This window comes from Pseudoliparis swirei, chromosome 2 (assembly GCF_029220125.1).
Source record: "Pseudoliparis swirei isolate HS2019 ecotype Mariana Trench chromosome 2, NWPU_hadal_v1, whole genome shotgun sequence".
NCBI classification, from domain to species: domain Eukaryota; kingdom Metazoa; phylum Chordata; class Actinopteri; order Perciformes; family Liparidae; genus Pseudoliparis; species Pseudoliparis swirei.
The window spans coordinates 2,650,382-2,670,462 of NC_079389.1; the positions used below are offsets into that span (position 1 = coordinate 2,650,382).

At 48.2% G+C, this 20,081-nt stretch overlaps 1 protein-coding gene across 3 annotated transcripts in view; it reads left to right on the plus strand.

The window, feature by feature from the left end:
• Positions 1–17,083, plus strand: part of tbc1d4 (TBC1 domain family, member 4) — a 28,656-nt gene extending 11,573 nt beyond the window's left edge. The window contains exons 8-23 of one of the 3 annotated variants that reach the window (XM_056425622.1): positions 37–128; positions 280–390; positions 1,004–1,126; positions 1,966–2,025; positions 3,722–3,960; positions 4,322–4,474; positions 7,692–7,855; positions 8,165–8,362; positions 12,401–12,562; positions 12,639–12,797; positions 13,383–13,483; positions 13,563–13,706; positions 14,893–15,052; positions 15,154–15,323; positions 16,244–16,420; positions 16,815–17,083. In XM_056425622.1, the coding sequence (XP_056281597.1) occupies positions 37–128; positions 280–390; positions 1,004–1,126; positions 1,966–2,025; positions 3,722–3,960; positions 4,322–4,474; positions 7,692–7,855; positions 8,165–8,362; positions 12,401–12,562; positions 12,639–12,797; positions 13,383–13,483; positions 13,563–13,706; positions 14,893–15,052; positions 15,154–15,323; positions 16,244–16,420; positions 16,815–17,045 (2,444 nt within the window). In that variant the 3' untranslated portion in view covers positions 17,046–17,083. Of the gene's footprint in view, positions 1–36; positions 129–279; positions 391–1,003; positions 1,127–1,965; positions 2,026–3,718; positions 3,961–4,321; positions 4,475–7,691; positions 7,856–8,164; positions 8,363–12,400; positions 12,563–12,638; positions 12,798–13,382; positions 13,484–13,562; positions 13,707–14,892; positions 15,053–15,153; positions 15,324–16,243; positions 16,421–16,814 lie in introns of all 3 variants that reach the window. The other 2 variants (XM_056425613.1, XM_056425631.1) reach the window with 2 other exon arrangements.
• Positions 17,084–20,081: the final 2,998 nt, after the last annotated feature.

Below are 20,081 nucleotides of genomic sequence, written 5' to 3' on the forward strand. Positions count from 1 at the left end.
AGCGGGTCTGATCCTCGGTTCCTCTCCCATTTCCAGGCCTCTACCCACCCAGAGCAAAGCTGGCTATCCAAAAATATCTCTCCCAGCTGACTGACAACGAGCAGGCCGAGATCTTTGAGCGAGTTCAGGTGAGGTCAGCTCTGCCCGCTCTATCATCTGAAGACGATGTGAAAGATTGACTGTATTTTTGTGCTTTCATTTCTTGATTTTTTTATTCTTATTTTTTTTAACTTCTTCTCAATCTTCGCGTGTTGAGTGTTTCCGTCTCCGTGTCCGCAGAGACTGAAGCCCGGCTCGGACCAAGAGGAGAACGAGCTGGCGGTGCTCTACCTGAGGCAGCTCTGTGGGAGCAAGCAGAAGTCCCACCTCCACATCGGAGAGGCCCCGCAGGTAGACGCCGGACCACGCAGCCGCGTGGAGATTTGATTTCTTTCACTTTTTGCTGGAGAACTGAAGACGCAACATTTTCACTCTAATCAAATGGAGTAGTGCGAAGTGCCTGAAAAATATCCAAGGGCCCTTTTAACATCCTTGAAATTGGGCGAAAATGTCAGTTTTTATGGAAATGATTTGATTTGATTTGCAGAATAGCGAAGAATGCCGTGTCCCTGAAGCCCTCTGGAGCTCTCCGTCTACACGTCGTTATTCTCCCTGCAGCTTTACGGCCACAAAACAAGTTTGAGTCCTTTCATTCCAACACAGAGCGGGGTTTTCTACCCGTGAGTGATTGCGAGTGCTCGGATTCCTCCGATGGCCGCTTTGACCTTTAAATGTCAAGGTCACCAGTATAATGTCCCTCCAAAGAACTCAGCTAGTTATCAATTGACTGGCGGTTACAGCATCGGAGTGTGAAAGGGTCGTGGGTTATCACCGCAGCGTGACGGAGGCTGAGGGCCTGTGTGTCCAACACCGGCGACAGATCCAGTTCTGAGGTGTTTGCTGCGCTCCGACAGTCCCGTGTGTTCACGAGTTTTATTCCTGCGATTCGTTTCCCACGACGCAGAATGCGGCGAGCGGCTCGTCGGCAGGAGACGGCACGGCCACCAGCAGTCGCTTCAAACTGGACATCCTCAAGAACAAGGCCCGCTCCTCGCTCACCAGCTCCCTGGAGAACATCTTTGCCAGGGTGGGTCGCTCCCTCGACGCGTTTTCTTTAAATGATTTGATCTGACGTTTCGTTACGCCTCCTCGCCGGCAATAGGCCCGCGGCCTCAGGCGTCGTGGCTTTTGGGCGTATCCGCCCCTCCGTCCACCCCGTTCAGGTGGCGACTTCCGGGTGAAGCTAATGTCCCTTTAACTTGCATTCTCTCTCCTGACCACCAGGAGGCGACTCCGCTGGTTGTATAGAAGTCTATATTAATGACTCTACTTCTCTCTTGATTCATTTCCTCAGTAAACATGAGTTTACGTCTCAATCTCTAGTTTCAAGTCTTATTCAATACAGCATGATGTCATCATTTAGTACATTATAATTTATGGTCATTTTGAGTCGAAGAGATCATAAAGCAGGGGACGCTTTAAAGGCGGGGCTTACTGTGATTGACAGGTCGCTGTACAGCGTCTCTGCGTTGGCAAAACATCCAACCGCTGGCCGGTGATCTAAATCCTAATTTAATCTCAATCTTAATTCCCTGCTCCAGACAGAACATAGACCCTGTTTTCTCTCTCGCTCTTTCTGTGTCATTGTCATCCTGGGGATTTGGATTGACCCATATCTGGAAGTGACACGAATAATTCCTTAGTAGACCTTCGTAGATCTATCTCAGACCTCTGCTGCCATCTGTTATTGTCTCAGAGACACTTGGCTCAGCCGAGACATGTTCATCAAGTCAGGAAATCTTAGTTCTCTATGAGGATTACAATAATTTTAGTTTGAGTCGACGTGTTTTCTGCCTTCTAGTGACACCAACTGCACACTTTTGAAAACATCCAGTTTCACGTCGTGCCACCTCCCTTTGTCCGCAGGGCGCCAGCCGGATGCGAGGCCGTTTGGGAAGCATGGGAAGCCTCAGCAGCTTTGAGAGGGTAAGAGTCCTCAAGGGGTTAACGCGACAATTCACAGAACTCTGGGAATTCTCACTTTTTGATCCAGTGGTTTTTTTATTGTATTTTTTTGAACCTCGTCATATTCCATCTCCGTCCTGCTTGACGGGCTTTCCCTTCCGTCGGTGGGCGTTATCGAAGGCGGCCGTTGTTGCTTTTCCCACGTGGAGAACATGGCGATATCTCGGGATCGTTTGGCAAAGACAGCCGACACCCGGACTCGAGGATGAACTTATTCGTAGTTGGAAGTCAAAGGTCAAGGTTACTGTGATCTAACTTTTGAGGCATAACTCATTCATATGCTAGTTATGGCAATTTCACTCACTGCTAATATAATAAGATTATGAAGTAATACTTGGATGTAAGTTACAACTTTGATGGTTGACGGAGGCGTACACAACCGTAAGACGGGGTACACAAGTGGTCATCTCCGGTTCTGAAGAGTGAAACCAATGCGGAAGTCCCTGAAGCCTGCATTCTCTTAACTGACCACCAGGGGGCGACTCCTTTGGTTGTATAGAAGTCTATCCTTCATGTGTTAAAGCTGCATTCTCTCTAATGACCACCAGGGGGCGACTCCTCTGGTTGTATAGAAGACTATCCTTCATGTGTTAAAGCTGCATTCTCTCTACTGACCACCAGGGGGCGACTCCTCTGGTTGTATAGAAGTCTATCCTTCATGTGTTAAAGCTGCATTCTCTCTACTGACCACCAGGGGGCGACTCCTCTGGTTGTATAGAATTCTATATAAATGACTTCTCTCTTGATTTATTCCCTCAGTAAACATTGTAAACATAAGTTTATGTCTCATCTCTATTGTCACATCTTACATAAAGCGTGATGTTCATTTAGTCAATAAACCATAAAGCGGAGTGTGCTTCTGGGCGGGGTTATTCCACACCTCTCCATTTTTTAAAATTTCATTCTCAAACTTACTGAAGCCACGAAAACTGTGAATGTAGACCTTCCCCATACGACCGGATCCACCAGAATACCGTCCGTTCGGCCGGTCGTGCTCCCGATGACCCGGGCAGCCCGACGTCTGAGTCGCGTGTCGTTGTGCTTCTGCTGAGCGATGTGCACATCCTGCATGTGGAAGGAGAATCTGACCGCCGGCGCCCCTCTGTGGGACGCCGGCGGCCAGAAGAGTGGGATTCGGGGATTGTGCAGGAAACTCGAGTCAGGATGTCCAGTTGTGCTTCTGCTGAAAATCTCCTGCCGTGTCAGATCTTTAGAGGGGGAGGTCCGTAAGAGAGGGAGGGGGCGGGGGAGGGGTTTTAATGTGGAGTTTGAGCCCCTCGGCTCCTCCCCACCAATCGGCGTGTGTCACGGGACGCCGGCCATTAGAATACAATAGATATGGGAGTTGTGCTGCCGGGCGGGAGGCAATGCCAAGTCCACGAGCGTCCAGTGGAGAGCTGGACCCGGGTCGCTGTGAGGCTTTGGGTAAGTGGCTGTAACTCGAGTCACATGGGAAAGGGTTACGAGACTTTTGACTTCCACAGGTCTTGAATGTGATCATTACCTGTAGAGCAGAATATCTTGGAGAGGGGGGGGGGGGGGGGTTATCATGCAGCGTCGTGTGACTCTCGTCTTCCAGCCGGTCGAATCAAAGTCCAGCCAAGTCTCCCGACTGCGCTGACGTCTCTTTTGCCGTCACTCTTTTTTTCTCCAGCAGGATGAGGAGTCTCCCGGTCACTCCCCTCCGGGCTCCCCTCCCGCTTTCCCCGACGACGACGGCGGCGACGGCGGCGGAGACCCGGAAGCCGGCCTGCAGTTCCGCCAGCGCGCCCACACCTTCAGCCACCCGCCTGTGAAGAAGCGCATCTCCTTCGAGGGCCAGCCGGCCGGCCAGAGCAGGCAGCAGCCGCCGCTGCGCAGACAGCAGTCGGTCAACCCCGAGCTGCTGCAGAGCAGGTAGCTTCACGCCCGGGGGGGGGGGGGACGGGGACGCTGTGCATCTCTGAGTGATGTGGCAGGAGTGGAAGCTTTCAATTGTACTAAAATACACAAGAGCGTCTGAACCCGTTGCTTTCCTTTGAATCAGTTCGGCGCCAACTACTCATTGATGTACGCGCAGACAATGTAATCTATTTGCAGTGCTCTCTCTCTCTCTCTCTCTCTCTCTCTCTCTCTCTCTCTCTCTCTCTGGGTTTCCTGCCACTGTTTTGATCCCCACATGTGTTCCCCAGCGTGTTTTCCTCCGTGCTCCCACCAAGAGGCTCGTTCTTCTTTGTGTGTGTAACGTTTTGTTCTGCTTCTTCATGTGTGGGCCCAGTCCCGCCGCCGTCTCGAGAACGCGCAGCGTCTCGGAGAGCGAGTCCACCTTCGGCCTTCCCTCCTCCTTCTCCGCCCCCACTTTCCTGAAAAGCATTTACCAGGGCTCGCTGGGCTCCCTGAGCTCCCTGGCAGACAGTGGGAGCCTCAAGAGGTGAGAGAGGGGGTGCACTCAGACAAGCCCCTCCCCCCACCGCCAGGTCTACTTTGCCCCGCACGGCCGAGGGGCGAGCGGGTCTTCGATGCCCTGCACGTGTTGGCTGTCTCAAACCTTTTTAACACCGCATCTGCCGTCCATGTATCTTTTTTTTTATCCACATCGACCTTTATTTTTTTATTGGTTAAAAAAATACATTCCAGCTGTTTCTCTTTTTTCCCGCCGCCATCTCTGCTGCTGGACCCGCCCTCTTCCTGTTCCTCTCAGAAAGACAAGGGGATGATGATACATTTCTTGTTGTATTTGCATGTGTATTTCAGTATTTTTTTTCTCTTTTTTTTTTGCACGACAAAACTATTTTTAACCTGTTTTTAACCCCGCACATCACCTTTACCCACAATGCCCCGGGCACTCGGTTCAGCGTCGTGTTTACGCTGAGAGGTTGCCGTTAATGGTCAGCCGCACTCGTCTGAACGTTCGAGGCGAGCGAGACGTGCGGCCGACGCGGTCGACCGGGTGGCAGAATGTTAAAGGTCAACTTTTCCATTCTAAATGGCGTTTTCACCGTCCAACCGTCTGAGCGCTTTCGTTAATAATGCAACGAAATGCAATCGAGAGGTTCAAAAGACACCGGAGAAAAAAGGGGAAAGAAGCCTCGACCTGCAGAGTATTTGGACGTGAATATGCCGACGTGGTCTCCCGTGGCCCCGTCTGAATAACTTGAGCCTTCTCTTTTACTTCATGGCTTTTTTTTTTACGAGCAGGGAAACACAAATGAGAAGTAATGTGTGACGTGAGGGATTATAATCCCGGCTGTGCAGAACAGCTGTGAGAGTCAACAACGGGGGTCTCTGTGACATTCACCCCAACAAAGGGCACTTCCTGTTTTTCCGCTGCGATGAGTCGTGCTGAGCGTGCGTATTATCTGCTCCTTCCGACTGACGTGAGAAGCCGGGTCTCTGGAGGAGAAAGGCCATTTGACCTTGTCGCTTCGGGGTTTTTTTAACGTCCACTCGCCAAAAACACTCTCAAAAAGAAGAAACGGTTGGTGCCGGGGTTTCTAAACGTATTCGTACATGTGTTAAATGCAGCGTCGGAAATACATGAGGGCAAAAGGGCAAAACTGCCCCTAAGAAATATAATTTTTCCACTGATATCACGAGGAGACGGGCAAAAGATGCCCCATAATTTCGATTATTTAATAGCATTTCATTTTTGTTCTTTGTTGTGTATGTTCTGTCTGTACTTCCTGTACTAGGTAGGTACACACACACAAAAAATCAATAAATATAATTTATTCTTATAAAAAACAAAGAAATAAGTTATAATTGTTAATAGTTGTTTACACATTTTTTATGATAAATAACCACAAAGAAATAAGAATACAATTGAATATGATTGTCTGATTTATGTTTTTTCCATTTGTTTTTGTTCAACAATAATATTCTTATTATTGACATTTTTCTGACAATTGCTCATATACTGTCGGTCGAAAGAAATTTTTGAACCACGGTTAAATGTTATTTTACAAGTTAGAAAAGTGCCCCCAATTTCTTTTTAAATGCCCCTGGATTTCAGTCGGTGGGGGAAAACATTGCCCCCTAAAAAAGATGTAAATGTCCTCCCCTGGATAAATGTGCAACGTGTAATTCTGCCGGTGCTCCGAAACCGCGACGCACGATGCGCTGCGATATTTATTGAGTTGAAAGCAGCGAAACGAGCCGACGTGCAGAAGAACGTCGACGTTTCATTGTGAACCTGCTGGGTAACGGCATCGTGTGTCATCGCGCTCCTTCCTCTCGGAGCACATTCCAGGCTGAAAGTGAACTTTCCACATACGACACACTTTATTTGAGTTGTTACGCAATAGCGCCATTAAATGGGACCTTTTTTTCCCTTCTTTTTTTAAACCTGCCAAGTTCCCCGTGCAGACACAGTCCTCTTTTGTCTGCTTGTTGGCAGGTGGGAATTTACCTCTCAGATAAATGTGGAACATAAATAACTTGAAGCAGCCAATCAGCTGGCCTCCTCCACTAACAACTCAGGACCTTTCCAGAAAAACCCGACGGGCGACGCATGCGCCTCCGCTGTGGCCGTCTGTGGCTGACGCCATAGCACCTAACGGCACCCAACACCACCCAACACCTAATGGCACCCAACACCACCTAACACCACCCAACACCTAACGGCACCCAGCACCTAACGGCACCCAGCACCTAACGGCACCCAACACCCAACACCACCCAACACCTAATGGCACCCAACACCACCCAACACCTAATGGCACCCAACACCACCCAACACCTAATGGCACCCAACACCACCCAACACCACCCAACACCTAATGGCACCCAACACCACCCAACACCTAATGGCACCCAACACCACCCAACACCCAACAGCCGTCTGCCCCATTCTCATGCACATGGACTCATGTTTACCATCAGTATGTTTGACTGTTTCTCATCTGTGTAAGGTTAGATGTGTGCTGAAAGGTGTGTGCGTGCGTGTGCTAATGTGCGTGTGCTAATGTGTGTGTGTGTGTGTGTGTGCTAATGTGTGTGTGCGTGTGCTAATGTGTGTGCGTGTGTCCTGCGTTTATAAGAAGTTGCTGAAAGAGTGTCGGTGCAAGGCGACACCTGACTCGTTCACCGGGCGTCCGTGACACTCTCCTCCTCTGTCCTCTTTCCTCTACTCTTCTCTCCTCTTTCCTCTCTGTCCTCTCTCCTCTGTCCTCTCTCGGTCCTCTGTCCTCTCTCCTCTGTCCTCTCTCCTCTCTCCTCTGTCCTCTCTCCTCTGTCCTCTCTCCTCTGTCCTCTCTCCTCTGTCCTCTCCTCTCTGTCCTCTCTCCTCTGTCCTCTCTCGGTCCTCTGTCCTCTCTCCTCTGTCCTCTCCTCTCTGTCCTCTTTCCTCTCTACACTCCTCCTCTGTCCTATACTCTATCTCTCCTCTGTCCTCTCTCCTCTCTGTCCTCTCTCCTCTCTCCTCTGTCCTATACTCTATCTCTCCTCTGTCCTCTCTACACTCCTCCTCTGTCCTATACTCTCTCTGTCCTCTCTCCTCTCTGTCCTCTCCTCTGTCCTCTCTCCTCTGTCCTCTGTCCTCTCCTCTCTACACTGCTCCTCTCTCCTCTGTCCTATACTCTATCTCTCCTCTCTGTCCTCTCTCCTCTCTACACTCCTCCTCTGTCCTCTCCTCTCTCCTCTCCTTGCAGCAATGGTGAAGGCAGGAAGAGGACCCAGTCCGTGTGCAGCGGTGACTCTGTGAGTGGGGGGGGCCTCCTCCCCGCGACCCCCCGCCGGGTCTCCTGGAGACAGAAGATCTTCCTGCGCGTCGCCTCGCCCATGAACAGGCCGCCCGCCTCGATGCAGTGCCCAGGTCCGGTAACACGACCCCGCCACGCACTCACGCCCGCCGTCTGAGTAATCCACACGCGCATAGAAAATGAGGACATTTGATTCTCGTGGAAAGATTCGGACACCTCTGACATTCACGGCAAGGGCCGAGAGGAAAAGAGGCGTCTTCCCACCCCCCGTGCTCCTGGTCCGATGAACACGCAGACGATCATCTCCAGATCCAGTTCACGGCATCTGGAGCACGTCGTCATTGGATTCACCTCAAAATATTGTGTCAAGAAAAGAGAGATCCTCACCCTCCCCCCCTCTCTGTTCGGTGCTCTGGTTTCAGACCACCCTGACAGCAGCGAGCTGCCGCCCCTCTCCCCTCGCCTGGACCCTCTGGGCCGCCCGCTGCCCCCGCCGCGCGACCCCTTTTCCGGGGAGAGGCCGAAGATGACGGGGCCCGACTACCGGGCCCTCTGGAAAACCGCCATCCACCAGCAGATCCTGCTGCTGCGCATGGAGAAGGAGAACCAGAGACTGGAGGGTGAGCTGAGAGGTGTTAATGCTGTGCCCCCCCCCCCCGCCCCTTTGGTCACATGAGGGGCGAGTATCTCCCATACATGAAGAACATTTGAGGAATCTTCAGTGCAAACACTGGTGGTATTTAAGAAATGTCACAAGGCTGTTCATGTTGAAACTTCACACTGGGCCTTATTGTTATGTGTATTACAGTGGGTAACTCCCCCCCCCCCCCATCATGATCATTTTGCACTCGGCCCTCACACTCGCGCTCCGTTGTTCTCCTCCGAAGCTTCACAAGCGCCGGCTCCTCCTCGCGCTGTCGTCTGTTTATTTTGAGAGGTCGAATGTCGCCGTCTCGGTCGGAGAGACTGGAGCGAAGGCTATATTTAGTTTGGTGTTGCATATGCACGCAGTTATGAACACATGAGGTTATGAACACATGCAGTTATGAACACATGGGGTTATGAACACATGCAGTTATGAACACATGGGGTTATGAACACATGGGGTTATGAACACACACAGTTATGAACACATGGGGTTATGAACACATGGGTTTATGAACACATGGGGTTATGAACACATGCAGTTATGAACACATGGGGTTATGAACACATGGGGTTATGAACACATGCAGTTATGAACACATGGGGTTATGAACACATGCAGTTATGAACACATGGGGTTATGAACACATGGGGTTATGAACACATGGGGTTATGAACACATGGGGTTATGAACACATGCAGTTATGAACACATGGGGTTATGAACACATGCAGTTATGAACACATGGGGTTATGAACACATGGGGTTATGAACACATGGGGTTATGAACACATGCAGTTATGAACACATGGGGTTATGAACACATGGGGTTATGAACACATGCAGTTATGAACACATGCAGTTATGAACACATGGGGTTATGAACACATGAGGTTATGAACACATGAGGTTATGAACACATGGGGTTATGAACACATGGGGTTATGAACATATGCAGTTATGAACACATGCAGTTATGAACACATGGGGTTATGAACACATGGGGTTATGAACACATGCAGTTATGAACACATGGGGTTATGAACACATGCAGTTATGAACACAGTTATGAACACATGCAGTTATGAACACATGGGGTTATGAACACATGCAGTTATGAACACATGGGGTTATGAACACATGCAGTTATGAACACATGCAGTTATGAACACATGAGGTTATGAACACATGGGGTTATGAACACATGCAGTTATGAACACATGCAGTTATGAACACACAGTTATGAACACATGGGGTTATGAACACATGCAGTTATGAACACACAGTTATGAACACATGGGGTTATGAACACATGCAGTTATGAACACATGGGGTTATGAACACATGCAGTTATGAACACATGCAGTTATGAACACATGAGGTTATGAACACATGGGGTTATGAACACATGCAGTTATGAACACATGGGGTTATGAACACATGCAGTTATGAACACATGCAGTTATGAACACATGAGGTTATGAACACATGCAGTTATGAACACATGCAGTTATGAACACATGAGGTTATGAACACATGGGGTTATGAACACATGCAGTTATGAACACATGCAGTTATGAACACATGGGGTTATGAACACATGCAGTTATGAACACATGGGGTTATGAACACATGCAGTTATGAACACATGGGGTTATGAACACATGGGGTTATGAACACATGCAGTTATGAACACATGCAGTTATGAACACATGCAGTTATGAACACATGGGGTTATGAACACATGGGGTTATGAACACATGCAGTTATGAACACATGCAGTTATGAACACATGGGGTTATGAACACATGGGGTTATGAACACATGCAGTTATGAACACACAGTTATGAACACACGCAGTTATGAACACATGGGGTTATGAACACATGAAGTTATGAACACATGCAGTTATGAACACATGGGGTTATGAACACATGGGGTTATGAACACACACAGTTATGAACACATGCAGTTATGAACACATGGGGTTATGAACACATGCAGTTATGAACACATGGGGTTATGAACACATGCAGTTATGAACACATGCAGTTATGAACACATGGGGTTATGAACACATGCAGTTATGAACACATGGGGTTATGAACACATGAGGTTATGAACACATGGGGTTATGAACACATGGGGTTATGAACACATGAGGTTATGAACACATGGGGTTATGAACACATGTAGTTATGAACACATGTAGTTATGAACACATGTAGTTATGAACACATGCAGTTTTGAACACATGGGCTTATGAACACATGGGGTTATGAACACATGCAGTTATGAACACATGGGGTTATGAACACATGGGGTTATGAACACATGCAGTTATGAACACATGAGGTTATGAACACATGTAGTTATGAACACAGTTATGAACACATGGGGTTATGAACACATGCAGTTATGAACACACACAGTTATGAACACATGCAGTTATGAACACATGCAGTTATGAACACATGGGGTTATGAACACATGCAGTTATGAACACACAGTTATGAACACATGGGGTTATGAACACATGCTGTTATGAACACACAGTTATGAACACATGGGGTTATGAACACATGGGGTTATGAACACATGTAGTTATGAACACACAGTTATGAACACATGGGGTTATGAACACATGGGGTTATGAACACATGCAGTTATGAACACACAGTTATGAACACATGGGGTTATGAACACATGCTGTTATGAACACACAGTTATGAACACATGGGGTTATGAACACATGCTGTTATGAACACACAGTTATGAACACATGGGGTAATGAACACATGTAGTTATGAACACATGGGGTAATGAACACATGTAGTTATGAACACACAGTTATGAACACATGGGGTTATGAACACATGGGGTTATGAACACATGCTGTTATGAACACACAGTTATGAACACATGGGGTTATGAACACACAGTTATGAACACATGGGGTTATGAACACACAGTTATGAACACATGGGGTTATGAACTAATGGCCCGAGGTATTACGGGTGTTTCCCAGAATGGATGTTACACTGTGTGTTGTTGTGTTTTTCCTCACAAGCACTCGTCTATGAAGAGGAAATTAGCGTAGGAGAGGAGGAGAGGAGGAGAGGAGGAGGAGGAGAGGAAGTAGAGGCCATTTGGGACTCTTCATTAGCGACTGCATTATCACAACATGCATCTTCAACATGAAGTGAAGATGACAACTATTACCATGCTATTTTATATTATTATAATGATTTATTTTATATTACGAGACTGTTCTATATTATATTACTATACTATGTAATATTATATTACTATACTATTTAATATTATATTACTATAATTTATTTTATATTAATACAATTAATTTGATATCACAATACTATTTTATATTACTATACCATTTTATATTACAAAATATTTCATTTTAATATTACTACACTATTTGATATTATATTACTTTAATATACTACATTTGAATATACAATATTCTATTCTCTACCGACACATCTCTTTCTTTTTGTTTGTTGTCATGACGCCAATGAGGACCTAACTGAGAGTAACCCTTGTCAATAGAAGGTAAGCGGTGTAGAAGCGGCCCGTGGGGTCACAGCAGGTGGATGTGTTGCATGGTTTCAGGTGTTGGTTTATTATATTCCTTCAATTCCGGCTTCCTTTGTGTGCATGTCGGGGCCGGTGGGGCGTTGGTGGTGTTTTTGTTGTACCTCTATCCCGCTACCTCCACGCCTCCAGCACAAAGGAGATGGATCTGTGGTGTTAATGTGGGTCTTGAGGCTTTTGTGTTTCCACGGCAGGCTTTCCATGGCAACCGGTGATGAACCGTGGCTCCACACAGCAGCCCGTGTTGCCAAAGTTCCCTCGCCCTCCTCCCGTGTTCCCTTTGGTCTCGATCTTCTGCTGCGATCCAGAGACAAAACCATGTTGAATAAGTTCCTTTTTTGTCTCGCTCCCTTTTCTTTTCTCTTTTTTCTGCTCGTCCCGGCGATGTTGCGTTGCAGCGAGCAGAGACGAGCTGCACATCCGCACGATGAAGCTGCACTACCAGGAGGTGGGCCAGTGCTCCAAGGAGGTGCTGGCGCTGTGGGAGAGAAAGCTGTCGGCCCCGGGCAGAACCACGGTCCCACAGGACAAGGAGGAGGTGTACCGCGCTCTCAGCCAGGGTGAGAGACGGGCCTTTTTGTTTTCTGAAGAGCGGCTCGTGGAGACGTGAATATTGACCCGAGTGGTTGTGTGCAGGCGTTCCCAAGAGCCGCCGCGGGGAGGTCTGGCTCCTCCTTTCCCACCAGCACCGGCTGCGTCACAGGCTGCCCCAGCGCCATCAAGCCCCGGACACCCCCTACCAAGACCTGCTGAAGCAGCTCACCGCGCAGCAGCACTCCATCCTGGTGGATCTAGGTGGGCACACACGGTTGTAAACCAAAAGTAAACAACAGGTCAGGGTTCGTAGGTCATGGAAACACTGGAAAAGTCCTGGAATAAAACAAATACAAAAATTATGGAAAAGTCCTTAAAAAAAATAAAAAATCCCCAAAGTTTTGGAAAAGTCATGAAAATGTGTTCTATTAATATGTTCATCTACTCTGAGTTCTTAATTAATATGCCTTTTAAAAGAAAGACGCTCAAAATATAAGCTGGCATATGCTCGTGTTACCTTACTTAGAAAGACAAGACAATTTTATATTATAATCAAACTATTGTCTCTCATTCATGTGTCATTTATATATATATATATATATATATATATATATATATGTGTATGTGTGTATGCTTGGAATTCTCATAGTTAGTTTAAATACAACATTTTTTAAATCTCACTTTGTCATGTCTGCACCGAGATTTCACAACATTTTTGGTCATGGAAATTTGGTTTAAAGTTCAGGGAGTCTGTTGGTCAACATGTGTCTGAACCCTGACCGGTCCTCCTTCATCTATTTCTGTAAATGTTCAGGTGTCAATGTTACCTTTGTCCTCCCCGCTCAGGCCGGACCTTCCCCACCATCCAGTACTTCTCGGCCCAGCTAGGCGCGGGGCAGCTCTCCCTCTACAACCTCCTGAAGGCCTATTCTCTGCTGGATACAGAGGTGCACACCCTCGCCCTGTTCATCTTCCCTACCGTCGGGTGGAGAATATGATGACACTGTGTGTGTGTGTGTCGTTCAGGTCGGCTACTGCCAGGGCATCAGCTTCCTGGCCGGAGTGCTGCTGCTGCACATGAGTGAGGACCAGGCCTTCGACATGCTGAAGTTCCTCATGTACGACCTCGGCATCCGGCAGCAGTTCAGACCCGACATGGTCTCCCTGCAGGTGGGTACCCACCCCGAACGGATTGTGAGACTGTGAGGGATCACTTTCAGCTCCGGAGTCGTCTGTGAGATCATTGAGGGACGGGCCGGCAGACGTCAAAACTAGTTGCATCAACATTTAAGTCAAAAAGGCCAAATTCGAGCCAAATTACTATCATGACCCGCCAGATGGTTTGTGACAGAACTATCTGAGAAGGAGTCAAAGGAAACTGTTTGGAAAAGGATGAGTACCTTTCAAACACTACATCGAAGGTGATTGGATGAACCGTCCGTCAATCAAACTCTTTCCAACGCCAGTTTATAGAAGAGGGAAAAACACATTTTCCATGTGCGGCGCTCCTTGCTCTTCTTTCATTGAGGAAATGCTCTCCGGTTCTCATGGAAGTGATTCCACCGCAGCAGCTACGCTCACGTCTGTAGTTTGACACATTTAAATATGCGTTCTCATAACAACGGCACTTGGAGCCTGACTGGCGGACGCCAGTGTGACATGTGGCCATGACGTCGTGAGAATAAAGCTCCTGTGAAGAGAAGGGATGCAAACACCAACGACTTTCACTCCATAAAAGATTATTGGATCACATGAACATTGATGTAATCATAAAAGAGCCCTAACTAAACTCCACGCCGTGGCTTTAACTTATGCGATAGTGCATGGGAGTGACCACCCCAGTGGACTTTAATGCTCATTGGCCGGCTGTAAAAGGCAGCGAGGGCAAACAGCAGCCAGCGCCTCCACCTCCCCTTCAAACCACACCTGCTCTGTTGGCTTCTGTTAAACATCAGCTGACCGCGGGCGTGGTAATGTGTAATCTCTCAGGTAAAGAGTTCAGCCGAGCGCCTCCGCTCCGCCCGAGGACTAATTCCAGAGGAGCGACCCGCTCGTCCCGCCTGCCGAGGTAAAAGCGTGGCTTCTGTGTAACCGTCGGCAGATCGCAAGACCGATAACGGTCTAATTTTAGCCCCGGGCCGACTTCTGCTTCTCTCTTTCGGCGTGGCGCATAGTCGGGGGGGGGGGGAGCTAGCCCCGCCCCTCTCACGCTCAGACTTCACCGGTGATGCTGGAGCCGCTCGGCGTGGACGATCCTCTGCCGGCTCGTCCTTCTTTCCCCCTGCAGATCTGGACCTCCTGGCCGTCTCACAGTCGCCTCTGTGTCTCCTCCTCCTCCTCCTCCTCCTCCTCCCAGGTCCAGATGTACCAGCTCTCCAGGCTGCTGCACGACTACCACCGCGACCTGTACAACCACCTGGAGGAGCACGAGATCGGGCCCAGCCTCTACGCGGCGCCGTGGTTCCTCACCCTCTTCGCCTCGCAGTTCCCGCTCAACTTCGTGTCCCGCGTCTTCGGTACGCTCCCCCCGGAGCGACGGGAAGCACGCGCATGCCTCATCTTGGGAAAAAGTGTGTTTTTAAGCCTTGGTTTTTGTATTGTTTGTGTGCGTTTTCAGATTTCGTGTTTGTCCAAGGGACCGGGGTGATCTTCAAAGTGGCGCTCTGTCTGCTGAGCAGCCACGAGGGGGCGCTGGTGGAGTGCGACAGCTTCGAGAGCATCGTGGACTATCTGAAAACGACACTTCCCGCCCTCACTCTGGCCCAGATGGAGCAGACCATTGCCAAGGTACAGAGTGGGAAGTTGAAATGGTAACTGGCCCAATGACGCTTGTGATTGTGATACTACCCATCCCACTCCCGTCTTCGTTGTAGTGGTACAGTGCGTCGACGGGCACTACACACACACACACACACACACAACATACAGGCTTCCCATTAGTCTCAAACAACAGCTAAATGATAGTAACAAGTAACTCTGACGATACTTTTTTAGATCTTAAAAGCGACAGTACCCCCCGTCTACCTATACCTGTCATCGTACCTGTAGTGCTCTTTATCAATGTGGATTGTTTTGACGTGAGCTGCCCAGTGTTTGAGGTATCGACCGGAGAGATGTCGGCCTTCTCTCCTGCATGAGGCCACAACAAGAGATATCTCCCCAAAACAATCTCGATTGATAGATGGCACTAAAGGTACGAGGGGAAGTATATTTTTTTGATTTTGGGGTGAACTGTCTCTTTTTAAATGGAAGGACATCTTTGACCAATCGGATACGACTATGTTGATTCTTAGCCGGGGATACGCGGTCTCTGTGACACTCCTCCTCCACGTCATGTGCAACATTAAAATAATGTGTTATCAACACAATAGTTTACTTTTTTATAAAGTTCAACTCACGTAGTAAACTGTGCCACTATGGTCCTGCAGAATAACAGTAGAGGTTGCCAGCATTGTATATTTCTATTTCCAGTCGAAACTCCCAGAGAAAGACCCAACCCAACAACATGCTAGTCCGTCCCAGATGAAGTGTGTGTGTGTGTGTTGTGTGTGTGTGTGTGTGTGTGTGTCTCAGCCCCGAGTCCATTTCTTCCCTCTGAGGATGTGGAGCTCACAAGTCGCCGGCCGTCCTTTAAACCCTCCATGCCGACTCCTCCCAGTCCCCTCTTGTGAACCCGGTGACCGTTGTAACCCGGTGGTGTTTCCCAGGTGACGGAGATGGACATCTCCAAGCAGCTGCACGCGTACGAGGTGGAGTACCACGTCCTGCAGGACGAGATGCTGGAAGCCGGGCCGCCGCCCGACGACTCGGACCGGCTCGACAAACTGGAGAAGACCAACGTGCAGCTGAAGAAGCAGAACATGGAGCTGCTGGAGAAACTTCAGGTCGGGAAGAGAGACGGAGACGGAAGGATGATGCTGTTTGGGAAACGGTGGCAAATGCTGGCTATATAAGTTGTAAGGATGTTGTTGGGTTTAACGACTGCTGGTAATGCCTCCGCCTGCCAGTAGATGGCACTAAAACACAGGTTAAAAACTCTGAAAATGACGGTCAGACAAAGAGCTCAAACACTTGAATGCTCTCCGGATGCTGCTGACATGTTCTATGAGTTGTTTGTGACTCAGGCCAGAGAGCTATTGAGCTGCTCTTCTCGGCTGTGACTCAGAACACATAGTGGAGCATCTTAGAAGTGAATTATGCTGTACGGCATGAACTACATGCCGACTTCCAGCTTGTTGTTTGTCACTCACTAACAGCGCGACGTCTCTGTTCCTCCAGGCTGCGCGGCACAAGATCCAGACGCTGGAGACGAGCGTGGAGAGCTTCCTGTCTCGGGAGAGCAAAATGAAGCACATGATTCGCACTCTGGAGCAGGAGAGGGCGGCTCACCAGAAGACCATCGAACGCATGCGCTCGTGCCTTCCCCCGGACGCCCTGACGGATGTGGAGATGACCCAGATCCAGACGGGACCCAACGGGAAAGCCAAAACCGCAGCCAAGAAGCCCTGATGGCGACCGGGGTGGGGAGGCGGGGTCGGGGTCGGGGTCGGGGGGGGGGGCGTGAGAGCGAGGTGAAGTGGACAAATGCAGACTGCCGAAGCTCCGAGGCTACATTTGTTGCCCGGCTGCACAAAAGTGGCGGGCTCTTGCGAGCGTGTGACGTGTGGCGACGGGATCAGCGGGAGGACGCACGTTCTAGCGGGAAACGCACCGTTCCACTTCGGGTGCGTCAAGCGCCGCCTCTCCTTCGTGTCCGTTTCACTGCCAGTTATCTGGAAAGGTGAGCGAGATCAAGCTGCGCAACATCCTCCCTATTCGAATCTTTTTGCTTTTTTTTAATCGCGGGGGGAAGGGGGGGGGGGGTTCTAGTTTGACAGAAGTGAGAAACGCGTCTGCCTCTGCCCCTTTGTGAGCGCCGCCTTCCTGTACCTGCTGCCACAAAAGCAGTTCAAAGAAGTTGGAAACCACTCCTCTGGACCTCAGGTTCAGCCTATAGCCATTACCTGTGTGTGTATGTGTCTGTGTGTGTTTTTCAAACTTTTGAAGCTTTGTTATTTCCCTCCAAAGAGCTCAAGTTAGTTCAGTTGTTGTTTTCTTCTCCCCACAACAGAGACGCCTGAGTGCACGCTTTTCTCCATATTCGGTATTTTAACATCCGACACACGTATCTTTGGACCCGGGTGCTCGTCGACGCCCCACTGCCTTCACTCGCCAGAGAGAATCTCTTTTTATGACGTGCTCTTTGCGAGGGGGAGAACGTTCTCCCTCCAAATCTCGAGGGCAGGCCGTGAGGTCGTCTGGCTTCTCGGCTTCCTGTGCGAGTGACCGCGGTGTCGCCTCGTTCCAGGGGGCGAAGAGACAGAAAACGAAGTGATCTGAATGCACATCACACACTCGTCTCTTTTAAATTCCTTTTTCTATTTTGTCCTACGAAGTCTGAGGAAACTGTCCACGCCCGCTCCTCCTGGAGTCGTTCTTGAAGGAGGGGCTGCCGTTGCTTTTGCGTTTTTTGGTCACAGCCGATTGGATGTTTGCAGCAAAATTATCTGGAGTGTTTTGAGTCGAGAGACCGGCAAGGAAACGAGAGGAGCTCCAATTCAGTTCCTCTTTTTGAATGTGGTCGAGTCTCTCTCGATGCTCGGTAATGTATACAGTACACACACACGCGCACGCACACAGGCTGCGCGGTGACACGGTTCAGATGAGTTCAAAGCCCTCAGTTTAGTTTTCATCCCACCTCCACGTCTGACTCACCATCACTGGTTCTGATTGAAAGTGAAGCCTGGGCTCCGCTCCGCTTTCATAAAAGAATTTAAATATCACGCGTACATTAACAACCAGGGTGATGTCTTTATTATTTCGGGGGGGGGGGGGGCACTTACCAACGGGGTCCATCAGTCTTCATGCCCTGGGTGGCATGTCGCGGTGACGCATTTTAGCGTCTGTGTAAAGTTTGTTATTGTCGAACTTTAGGCGAAGCCTTTGGCGTCCAACGCAATGCGTTTTGTGTTGCGTGTGATGCCGAGCCGCAGTGACTCACATGAGAAGCTTGACGTACCCCCTGACGCTCTCTGTCACGCTGACATGTTTCTTAATGAGTTCATCCTAAATGCTGTGGTGCATTATGTAGCCTATATGTTTTTAAAACATTTGTAATCCTTTTTTCGCGTATCTTTTTTCACTCCACCATTTTGCAGCTTTCTTCTGGTATGTACTCGGATAAAATCTTGAAAAGATACCAAATATTATCAGTAAAAACATGAAAGGAAAAGAACAATAAACAGACAGTTGCCCGACGTGTTTACTCGCTGTATTACTTTGTGCCAAAAATTAATGGTGGCCTTTAATCTCCATTAATCGGAGATATGAGACCATTATGAAAAATATCCAATGTGGTCAGCGAAGGGTGTGTTTATTTTACATCAGGTGCTCAGATCCTGACTACTAAGCATCGCTGTGTTGTAAGGAAAGACACTTACTAATAAATGGATTTACATTTATTATTATTTTTCTGTCAACGCGAGGGCTACGCAAAAAAACAAAGACACTGTCGTGAATTCTTCAATAAACTTCACCTTGCCTTGTTTTCTGTCTCCTCGTGTATGAATGGCTTCCCTGCTCAGAAAAAAAAGCTCTCATAAAGAAACCATGTTCCTTTCCGTCTCTACAAGCTAGCGCTTCAAGTGTAGGACGTGGCTTCAAGCTCCAATGGTCGTGTAGACGTAGCATTTCGTAAAAAAAAAAAAAAGGCCATGGTGGGCTTTGACAGTTTGAGAGTGTAGAAAAAGACTTTTTTCAAGAGCTTTACTTTTAACGCCTCAAGCGAAGAGAACTATAGGTAACCGTAATACATTATTTTTAACAAATCTGTGAAATTGTACCTTTGAAACATTCAGCCGACTGCGGGCCTACATTTCTGAATTAGCCACCTTGTGGTGAATGTAATGAACACTCCTGAGTTCACTGAACTGAAGGAGTGTGTTTGATGTCGTGGTTCCCAAGCAACCGCGGTGCTTTAGAGTGTTTGCGTTAGCTAGTTGAACGTTAGCTGAATGATAAATGGTTGACGACGGAAGTTAGCGGTATATGTATGACATCGTAGCAACTGTTGAAAAAGATAAGCATTTGTAAAGGGGGAGTTCTTCAAATGTGTATAAGTAATGGATCAACAGTTAAACCGCTAGCTAACGTTGAAACTGCCCCTATTAGATTTAGTAATGTGTAAAGGCTCAACGTTAGCGGGACGACGGCAGCCATTGCAATAATATATTATATATATATATATATATAAAGAAATTATAAAGCACATCAGAATTGTACATGTATACATATATATTTATATTAGGGCTGTGAAACGATTAAAATTTTTAATCGGATTAATCACAGGTTTTTGTGGATTAATCATGATTAATCACATATTACCGATATTCTCGGTATATTTTGTGAGAACATAGAGATTTATGACAAAAGACGGATATATACATTTATACATTCTTCAATACAATGGTGCTGCAACTCAGCAGTTATTTAGCAGTTTTCTTCCAT